This window comes from Lactuca sativa, chromosome 5, assembly GCF_002870075.4.
Source record: "Lactuca sativa cultivar Salinas chromosome 5, Lsat_Salinas_v11, whole genome shotgun sequence".
In the NCBI taxonomy this organism is placed as follows: Eukaryota; Viridiplantae; Streptophyta; class Magnoliopsida; order Asterales; family Asteraceae; genus Lactuca; species Lactuca sativa.
The window spans coordinates 39141418-39151982 of NC_056627.2; the positions used below are offsets into that span (position 1 = coordinate 39141418).

The 10565-nt window shown below is 31.2% G+C and overlaps 2 protein-coding genes across 4 annotated transcripts; both read right to left on the bottom strand.

Annotated features, from left to right (window-relative positions):
- Nucleotides 1-210: 210 nt before the first annotated feature.
- LOC111900700 (E3 ubiquitin-protein ligase SIS3) lies at nt 211-3114 on the bottom strand. The gene is made up of 10 exons (XM_023896581.3): nt 2510-3114; nt 2361-2399; nt 2195-2261; nt 2030-2103; nt 1699-1837; nt 1513-1605; nt 1373-1438; nt 1110-1229; nt 900-1013; nt 211-809 (listed from the first exon to the last, which is right to left on the bottom strand). The coding sequence occupies exons 1-10, from the start codon at nt 2536-2538 to the stop codon at nt 441-443; spliced, it is 1110 nt and encodes a 369-aa protein (XP_023752349.1). The 5' UTR covers nt 2539-3114; the 3' UTR covers nt 211-440.
- A 4499-nt stretch (nt 3115-7613) lies between these two features.
- Nucleotides 7614-10100, bottom strand: LOC111900702 (E3 ubiquitin-protein ligase SIS3). Of its 3 annotated transcripts, none has more exons than XM_023896582.3 (10): nt 9820-10100; nt 9678-9716; nt 9487-9553; nt 9211-9284; nt 8979-9117; nt 8811-8903; nt 8676-8741; nt 8441-8563; nt 8243-8356; nt 7614-8162 (listed from the first exon to the last, which is right to left on the bottom strand). In XM_023896582.3, the coding sequence occupies exons 1-10, from the start codon at nt 9846-9848 to the stop codon at nt 7830-7832; spliced, it is 1077 nt and encodes a 358-aa protein (XP_023752350.1). In that variant the 5' UTR covers nt 9849-10100; the 3' UTR covers nt 7614-7829. The 3 variants fall into 3 exon arrangements, with proteins under 3 accessions (XP_023752350.1, XP_042758334.1, XP_023752351.1); XM_042902400.2 differs by having other exon boundaries at nt 9798-10100; XM_023896583.3 differs by lacking the exon at nt 9820-10100 and having other exon boundaries at nt 9483-9553; nt 9678-9712.
- Nucleotides 10101-10565: the final 465 nt, after the last annotated feature.

A 10565-nucleotide genomic window follows, 5' to 3' on the forward strand; every position in this document is an offset into this window, starting at 1 on the left:
CGGGTAACTTCAATGTGGTATGATGTCGATGGTCGTGCATCCATCGAAGATTAGAGTGATTCTCCCTAAAAATGACCTTAAGTAATTGAAACGTTGAAATAAAAACAACATAAAAATAAAGATAAAAGTACATATGACAAAGCTGACAGTAAAAAAAAGACAGAGTGAAAAAGGTAAGATTCAACCATTGATGTCTACCCTCACACTATCTTCCAACATAAAGATTAGCGCAAATTCAAGATTTCAAAACCGCATTTACACAATAAAAACCCGACACGGTTGCATGATAAAAGTCTATATATGCCATTACTAGCATTGAAGTATCAACATGCTTTTGGAACCATTACATTAAAGGTAACCAAAAACAAGCAATGTAGTTCTAAACCTCATATAAAATCCAACCAAAAAAAAGATTTACATCCTATCTTAAACAACAACAGTCACTGTACATGTTCTCCCATTGCAAGAACATGATCACACATCTCGGATCCATTTTCAACATATTCAAAACCAGTAGCAGCAGGATTCGGACTCTCACTTGAGGAACTCGAGCTAGGGCTGGAGGAGGTGAACAGCTGTCCATCTTCTTCACGAACCGGTTGTAAAAAGCTCTGCATTCTAACAAGGTAACTAGACGGTTGGATTCTAACATGATGATGAGTCACCGAGTCAACCGAGGTAGTCAACGGATTACTTAGGTTAAGATTAGGAAACACATAACACCGGCATCTAGGGCATTTCATATTTACTCTAAGCCATTTATCGATGCATGCAACATGGAAATTATGCGCACAAGGAAGCCCACGTACCTAAAAAAAATTAAATTTTAACCGCTTTTCATTAAATGATTTTCACAATATTAAGGAAATAATATTTATATTATGGATTTACGGTTTTACCCCTTGCCCGACATGAAACTCTTCCAAACAGATCGGGCAGTCACTGCAGTCGGTCGGGACGGCTTTTAAGATAAAAACTGGAAGCCGTTGAATCGATGTTTCCACCGCTGTCCTCTACATTTCCATAATTAGAAAGTCAATACAATACTTTTCAACTTTTAGTTTTTTATTATTATTATTTTTATACTCAAACTTGCTAAATTTATATACCTGTGATTCGGATAAATCGTGTCCAGGACTATATGGGGCGGCATCTTGGTCAATGCCTCTCATTTCTTGACCAGCAGTTTCAAATACCCAATCGGGTTGACGAATCATATTAAGCAAAACCTGAGAAAAAAAAAATTAGTAAGCGATGTCTGCATGCAAAACACTGTACAACCTGTTCTGTTCTGTACTGTAAATTTATGTCATGTCAGGTCAGGTCATGTCATGTCATGTCATGTCACGTCATGTCAGTCTGTTGAGGTTACCCTATATTCTGAGATACGAGTCCCATGTGGAGCGCGTCGCAAATGAGCTTGCCTTCTTGTTAACCACTACAGAAAAAAAAATATTGTAAGATTATGTTTCCAAAATAGCAAAATTATTAGAAATGAACTACAACGGTTACCTTTTTACCGAAATTACCCGCAAGGCAAATGAGTCCACAGAAGCTAAAAAGTAACCATACAAGAAATCCCCATTTCTGGTTTTTTTCAGGTAACTGTGACAAATATGAAATAATATCAAATATAGAGTTTACATTTTAATTTATTTTGATGAATCAATTAAAGAAACCAAAATGATGCACACATACACAGTTTCTTGCTCCAGCAAACCAAACAGCCCCAACAACACTCCATGCCCAAAGAAAGGGGTAGAGCACTGCATACAGAATAGATAGAACCACAATTCTTCCAAAAAAATGACGCCCTCTTAGCTGTCTGCCAAAATCCCTGCATAATTTACACAATATAAACCCTAAAATCAAAAATGTTGTGTCTTTCCGCATGCAAATCTTTTTTTTTCCCTTTTTCTGATTCAAAATGATCTGAAATAATCTATTTAATGGAAACCTACATTAGGGTATCGTTTATCAAGTTTCGATTGTTAGTGATTTGTATGATTTAGGGGCAAGGTGGACTTACAATCTCACTTCAGCTGCAATCGCATTGTCTACGAACATCAAGAGGCGGAAAACAAAGACCGCGGCATAATCAACCTTGTTTGAAGAATCGAAAGCGCAAATCAGTGTCTATAGATGTAAAATTCAGGTGAGATTAAAGATTTGACGAAAGATTTAGTTCACAAACCGATATCCATAGGTGCAATGGTAATTTACAAAGGTGGTAATGGTCCCAACTCAAGCCGACCATTATTCTATTAAGTGGCAATCGTCAAGAAAAACAAGATAGATAATGATTATACGAACTAATATTATATATATCGCGATTTGATCTCAATTACAAAAAAGGATACATGCTAAACGCAAGCATTGATAGAAAGAATCCATCGTACCTGTAAAAAATCAGGAATTCAAAAAACCAAACAATCGCGATCACCAAGAACTCAAAAGGGGGTCGAATTTCGAACGGAAAAATGCAGAATTGTGTATCGAATGAACTAACCACTTAAAACCTGCGCCTGTGATCGCCATTGAAGAATGAAGGAGCTACTTGGAGAAAACCCTAGGCTTGAGTTGTTTAAGAAATGAAGTAAAGTATTAAACTGCTTCCAGATTATATAGGATTGAAATTGAGAAGACTGAGATACAAAATTCGAAAAAAAACCCACCGACTGAGAGAGGGAGGGAAGGGGAGTAACGCACACAGTAGTGTGTGAGAGAGAGAGAGGGGGGAGATAGCGACGAAAATGGCGAAGGTCAATTTGGTGAAATCATTTTCTTCTTTTCTTGGGAAAAAGTTATTTCTGTGAACAGATGATTTCTGTAAAGGTGGCGAATGAATAACCGGTGGGAATATTTGGGCCAACAGATTTACATCAGTACTCAAGCCCATTTCTATACGGTCGGTTCACTTGATGACTTCATATCTTCTATACTTGGAGCTTTTCTAATTCATCGGTGAACAAAATAAAATGTTATGATAAAAAAAACTAGTTTTTAAACCAATTCATTCCTTTTGTATAAAATAAGTACGAAACCGAATCCTGAAAAAATATAAAAATAAAGTAAATGTATGAAGTTATAAAAACAGCTGTAAAATAAAAAAATAAAAAAAAAAAACATGTAGAAGTGAATAAAAAGTGAAGTTGTAAAAACCGATTTTTAAAAAAATGAAAAACAAAGTAAATATATAAAAAGAATTATGCCAAAAAAAATGTAAAATCAAAGTTAAAAATTAAGATTTAAAAATAAATTGTGAAAAAACATGCAAAAATGAAATATATATATATATATATATATATATATACACTCTAATAAATGAAGGTTTTTAGCTAAATTTCATACTCTCATTCAAATTGTCAAATATCATTTTGTGATTATTTTGAATTAATTTTTTTCCACATGTCATTTTATGAGTTCATCTATTTTATTAAATTTCACATAATATTTTAATATAATAATTGCAATAAATATAGTAATAAATGGATATCAGTTTTATTAATAAACTTACCTTTTAATCTCAAAATTTTCAAATTAAAACTCATTATTTTTATATGTTTATTTATTTAAATTATTTGTTTAAATTTTTAAGTTAAAAAACATTTTAATTATAATAATTCATTATTTTTTTTTCTTATAAATTCAAAGTTTTCAAATATTATGACCTTTATATTTAACTTTTTTTAAACTAACTCATGTAATACATGAGTCTCACAAACTAATATATATATATATATATATATATATATATATATATATATATATATATATATATATATATATATATATATATATATATATATATATATATCAAATAACATAATTTTAACAATTTAGTAACTCATTGTAGCCTAAAATTGTTCAATGACCTAACACAATAAGAAAGGTTCAATAACCAAGTGGCACATATTAAAAAGTTAAAAAAATCCAGTAATATTTTAATATTTAAAATAAGTTAAATGACTAAATAAACATAAAGTAAAAAATTTAAACAACGAAAAAATATGATCATAATTTAAAATAAAAGACTCCTCTTTGTATTATTATTGTAATGAACTTAGTATTTGTAACCAAACATTTAAGTCGAGGAAAATTAAGTAGTTTGATCATTATACATGAACTTTTTCAAAAAAAAAAAAAAAATTTTTCAGTTTTTAAAAATAATCATTCTTTTCGGAATGTCTTGGTTCCGAAGTGATGTTAATATTCTGGAGTTTTGTTTTAAATTTCTTTCAAATGAATCTTTTTTAATATCTTTTTTGGGATTCCAAATGTTACATTTCGAAGTATTTAATGTCATTATTTTTCAATAAATATTTTATTTTATGAACTAATATCTTATGTAGTTAACATAATTATGTTTTTTTTAGTTTTTGTTAGATTTAGATAAACAAATGAATTTTTTTATCGAAATTCCGGAATTACAGGTCGTATTTCGAATTTGTTCTTGAATTTTTGAAGTTTTTTTCAAAATCCGAAAATTCAGTTCAGAATCCGGAATGTTGGTTAGGAATTCTGTCCGAAATGCCCTTTTTTTTCTAAAAAAATGTTTTTTCTTAGTCTGAAATGTCCATGCCGGATCAAATGATTATTTTTGCTAAAAATAAGGTTTTTTTTTGTTAAAATGCGGTTAGATTACTTATTTTCTCTTAAATTTAGATCACTTTTTGCCTTAAACCAAGTGTAACAAAAAAAAAATTAGGTTAATCATTTTGCTATATTAGTTCTTGCAATTCTATCCAACATTTAAATTCATTCGATTTGCTGTTTTTAAGTATAAGTTAATTGGTTTTTTTTAATTGTTACAATATATAATTAATAGTATGTTATATTAGTTCAAAATTCAAATCTCTTTATTTTATCATTATTAAAATGACATTTTTCTATTTAGCATCTAACAGTTTCCAAATAAAAAAAAAATCCCAATAAATTCTAATTCAAGGAAAAGATATATTTTATTTTCTGTTCATCTAATTTGAAAATGCTTATATACACCTCATGATTGACACGTCAAACCACAATCATGTCTATCCCGCTATTCACCATATTAGTCACTATTCTTGTAATTTTAGTATCTTTGACACAATTTGCACAAACATAGACACAACGGGCTTTCTACATTGATTTTTTTGTACAATCCAAACATAGCAAAAGTAATATAAGAATACCCTGGAAAGAAAATATTACTAGTTGTCCTTTTAACTAAAAATTGGCAAAATACAACAAATCTACTCTAATAAATGAAGGTTTTTTTTGTCATATGTCCTATTCTCCTTCATTTGGACACATGGTATTTTCTAGAATTTTTAAATTTTCTATTTTTCACTTGTCATTTTATTGTATTTTTCATTTATTAAATTAAAATTTTACATTTAATATGTAAGGTAATATATATGTAAGGTATTTATTAGAAAGAGTTTATATATGTAATGTATTTTAATACATTACAGCCACATTAATTTTAATAATTCAAAAAATTTCTCATTTTTGTTATAAATTCAAACCTTTTAAATTGTTAAAATCTAATATTTATTTTTTTTAATTGAACTCATTTAATACATGTGTCTCACACCTAGTAAAATGAATAAGACCCTCTTTCAAAATAAGCCATATTTTACAAACGAACCCCTTGTTAAATCCAAATGATCATCTTGTCCCTTTCTTCCTTGCAATATATAAAAATATCAATGTCTAATATGTTGTGAAAAAAAATGCCCATGTCTAATATGACCTAATCAAAATAGCAATTGTCATTGCTATAATTTGAGAGGTTTTTCAAACTACAATGTTCTAATAAGAAAAACTTTGAAAGTGCGTCATTGTCAATGGTTGGATTTGTGAAACTACACATAAATACCCGCATAGACATGCACACATCAGATGCACACACATGGATCCCCACGTTTCATCTATATGTATGTTTGTTAGATAGCAAAGTATGTTGCCACTTTTAGCTTTTAGTCTAAACTTAAAAAATTTGTAAGTTATAAATAAAATAGGACATACTACTATGGCATTGTAGCTAGTTTGACAATATAACCGGGTAGATTTTCAAAAAACAAAAACAAAAACAAAAAACAAAAAAACAAAACAAAACAGAGTAAAAAAAATGTAATTTTGTAATACAAAAACAAAACACCGAGTGGGACATCATTTTTTTTTCAATTATTATCCAAACATCATTACACACGCAAACACATCCATGATTTATAAGATGAATTCAATTTGAGCCCATAATTTATGAAAGTGATGTGCTCTTTGTCGGTAGGAGGTGCAACAAGTGCAAATTACAATACAAAAATTATGGGTTCATGAATCGAAGTTGTATTTTACCAAATTTTAGTTGTAAAGGTAAAGATTAGTCCCTAATTTACTTGTATCTAATATTAATATTAGTGTATTGTTAACTGTTTTGAAACCGAAAAACCGAAAACCTACACGTTAATATCAAAAGCCCAAAACCTTGAAACCAAAAAACCGAGCCCAATGGTTTAGAAAAACCAAAAAACTAAGGGTACGTTTGGTTGTAGAAAAGTTGTTTTCATTTTCTAAGAAAATGTTTTCAGAAAATAGAGTTGAGGTTTCATTTTCAATTTTCATTGACAATTTTAGAAAACGCGTTTGGTTGAAACCGTGAGAGTGTTCATTTTTCATCTTAGAAATTTGAAAAACTGTAAAAATCACTTTTCTAATTTACATATAATTTGGAAAACTGAAAATTTTAATTTTCTTGTAAAATTTTGGAAAACTGAAGGAACCAAACGCGTTTTAAAAATTTCTGTTTTTCTTGGAAAATTTTTCTACAACCAAACGCACCCTAAGCTTTACTGTTTAGGTTCGATTTTACCCAAACCCAAAAACGACCCATACTCATACTCAGCACGAAGATGTACTCACTCGTATAGTATATAGTATACTAGGTGTGAGACCCATGTATTACATGGGTTTATTTTAAAAAAAAAAATGAAATTTTAACAATTTGAGAAGTTTGAATTTATAAGAAAAATAAAAAAAAAATAAATTATTAAAATTAATGAGACTTTAATACATTGAATACATTACATATATAAATCATTTCTAATAAATACCTTATATATATATTACCTTATATATTAAATGTGGAATTTTAATTTAATAAAATGAAAATTACAATAAAATGACAAGTGAAAAATAGAAAATTAAAAAATTTTAGAAAATGTCATTTGTCCAAATGAAAGAGAAGAGGACATGTGGCAAAAAAAAAATCTTCATTTATTAAGGAGGATACACACCAAACAAAATTACTTTTGAATTTTTAATTGTAGGCTTTTGGTAGGTAGGAGATATTCGGGATAAGTCCCTAAGATTTTTTTAGACAAAACGAACAAAATCAAAAACAGAAAAACAGGAAATAAAAATACTTACGTAAACTTTCTACTAACTCAAAAGGACTACCGAAAGGCAATTTGTTTTTTCCTTATTCTATTTACAGCATATAGCATCTTTATGCTTTTTTATTTTCTTTCGGTTTGTATTTTTCTGATTTTTCTTTTCTTTCCCTCCCTCTTTTTTCCGATAAGGATATCAAAAAGTGTCATACTATAATAATTCATATCAATGCAAACAAATGGCGTGAAGATGTACGAATTCTATTAGCAAAAGCCATCTAATAATATATATAAACATGTGGACTCCTATGGTGTACTCAAAACTTACAAACATGAAACAACCCCATTATCATAATTTACTTAATCAATCAAATGATCAAATACATTATACATAAATCTGTAAACAAGGATCAAAACTTACACCTCATTCACTCACGAGGCGGGAGGTCAAAACAATCATTGTTCAGGCTGTTGACCACCGTTTTCCGCCCTTTCCAAAGCACAATCGGAATCGGAACTAGAGGCGGAATCGGAATCGGCATTTCCAGTGCGAACAGGTCGAAGGAAACCTTGCATTCTCAACAGATAACTCTGACTACCTGGTTGACTCCTCATGTAACGAGTCGTTGAAACGGTCAACCGGTCATGGTCAACCGGAATGGTGGAAAGAGCCGTAAGGTCAAGATTAGGAAAGACCGAACATCGGCATCGCGGGCATTTCACATTCAATCGTAGCCATTCATCAATGCATGCTACATGAAAGTTATGTGCGCATGGTAGACCCCGCACCTGAAATTTTCATTTTCAAAAATAAAAATCATTATTTACATTTTCACCCGAAAAAAAATTAGAAAAAAAAAAATCAATACCTCATTCCCGACATGAAACTCTTCCAAACAAATCGGACATTCGCTACAATCGGTTGGAACTGCTTTCAACATGAACTTTGGAAGTTCTTGGATTAGTGCCTCTACCGCTTCTCTCTAAATAAGATAACATCAGTCTCAGTCACAGTCTGAGTCAGAGTCCAAAAGTAAAAGCAGTACAGCCTGTTATGTCATGTGTACCTGGGGTTCAGTTAAGTAAAGCCCAGGATGATATGAAGTAGCATCTTGAGCCATGCCTCTCATCTCTTGGCCTGCAGCAGTTTCAAATGCCCAATCCGGTACACGAACCATATCAACAAACACCTTGATCAAGGATTTTAGTTTTAATAAAATTTGTGTAGATGAATATAGCTAAAAAAAAAAAAGTAAAAATGATGTTTTTCAAGGGGTGTAAAGTGTAAATTATAAAGGGTACCCCGTATTCTGAAATTGGAATTCCTTGTTGAGCGCGTAGTGAATGAGCTTTCCTTCTTGTTAACCACTGCACAAAAAACGTTTTAATCTCGATATAATGAAATATTAAATGAACAGTTGACTTTCGGTTTGTTACCTTTTTCATACACAATGCAGCAATGCAAACGAGCCCACTGTAGCTGAAAAGCAACCATATCAAAAAACCCCATTTCTGACCTTCTTCAGGGAGCTGAAATCAAATTATACAAAACAAGTTACCTCTTGCGATTATGTGCTAAAAATTGAAGTAAAATAGGAGGCGTACACAGTCTTTTGAGCTACTGAACCATAGAGAACCGATTACAGTCCATGCCCAGAGAAAGGGGTAGAGAAACACAGAGAGAATTGATAACACCACCACTCTTCCACAAAATCGAGCATGTCTCTGCTGACGACCAAAATCCCTACGTTGTTTTGGATTAGCGATTTTGAGAATGAGATTTGTATGTAATTTTCATAAACAATAATCCAGAAAGGAGTATATATGAATGACTTACAATCCCATTCCAGCAGCAAGCCCATTGTCCACAAACATCAACAGACGAAATATGAAGACTGTGGTATAATCAACCTAATAAACAAGCAAAAACAGCAAAACAAGTAAAAAAATCGGGTAATCAGACGTTATAATTCGAGTAAGCGGAGTTTCGATGAGCAATTGAGATGATTCTGTCTATCGGTTTTCAGTGATTGAACAATTTCTGATTATTTATTGTGAAAAGGTGATCGCTTTCGAAAAGGGCAAGATCCAGAGTTATTTACTGATTACCTACCACGATCCATATGTGTAGTGGGTTTGTGCAGAGATGGTAACGCTTCCAGTTGATTGCAACTATAATTCTATTAGTAGCAATCGTCAAGAATTAGCAAATTTTTGGTAAAATTAAAATGCATACAAAAGAAAGAAATCATATACTATATATATGTTAAAGTGAAAGTGAAAGTATCTTCCCGAAAAGGATACATACTAGTGGCAAGCATTGACAGGAAAAACCCATCATACCTGCAGAAGATACAGAATCGGCGGTTACAAAACTCGTAAAAATGAAATTAATTTTCATATCAAACGAAAGCGATTACAAACCGTGTAAACAATGAAAACTAACCACTTAAAATCGACGCCCCTCACTGCCATATAAGATTATAGAAGGAAGCCAAGAGGTTGAAAATCCCTAAAAGCAGCGATTGAATTGTGGTTAAAGGTTTGAATCAGAATGGGTGGTGGATACTGGATATAGGTAAAGGAGATCGGGAAATCGTGGAAATGGGAGATGGGTAATTATAATATCTGATTTGATATTAAGGGGGAATAGGAAAAAGGCTCTTGCAGAGAGAAAAAGGGAAAACAAGAACTGGTGAGCTGAAATGAGAATTGACGAATGAGGAAGAGAGTGAAAGGAATTGCAATTTGGAGTGATCTTTTGCGGGGTCTACTGAGATAGTGATGTTAATTATTTGAGATCAAAATAGTTGTAGGGTTTATCGTTTGAAAAATATTCAATAAGAAATTAAAACGTTGTTTTTCTTTTATAAATTGGTTGGAAATCCATATCTATCCATGTTTAAGCAACATGTTAAATATAAATCCCCCAAAATTAGGGATCTTGAAAATCAACCACCCATTGCTTCAACATTGCCCGAGGCTTGTTAACGCTTAGAGCATTGTTTGAGGCTCGTTCATGCTTAACGGTGAGTTTAATGGGAGAGTTGAATGAAGTAACAAGTTCATGGGTCATTCAATTGATGAAACTTTACCGTTATAAGATGTCATACTTATATTGAATGAAATTGGAGTTCAATGACCATTGAACTTTTCAATAGAAAAAATAAAATTTATTAATTCTAAAATTAC

What these genes read in the sequence shown, in the direction of transcription:
- LOC111900700 (XM_023896581.3), bottom strand. Translation starts at nt 2,538, where the DNA reads ATGGCGATCACAGGCGCAGGTTTTAAGTG. An exon ending in ACAGGCGCAGGTTTTAAGTG is followed by an intron (nt 2,400 to 2,509) that starts GTTAGTTCATTC and finishes GATTTTTTACAG; the next exon opens with GTACGATGGATTCTTTCTAT. An exon ending in TTGCTGGAGCAAGAAACTGT is followed by an intron (nt 1,606 to 1,698) that starts GTATGTGTGCAT and finishes TATTTGTCACAG; the next exon opens with TTACCTGAAAAAAACCAGAA.
- LOC111900702 (XM_023896582.3), bottom strand. Translation starts at nt 9,848, where the DNA reads ATGGCAGTGAGGGGCGTCGATTTTAAGTG. An exon ending in CTTGCTGCTGGAATGGGATT is followed by an intron (nt 9,118 to 9,210) that starts GTAAGTCATTCA and finishes AAAACAACGTAG; the next exon opens with GGATTTTGGTCGTCAGCAGA. An exon ending in TCAGTAGCTCAAAAGACTGT is followed by an intron (nt 8,904 to 8,978) that starts GTACGCCTCCTA and finishes ATTTGATTTCAG; the next exon opens with CTCCCTGAAGAAGGTCAGAA.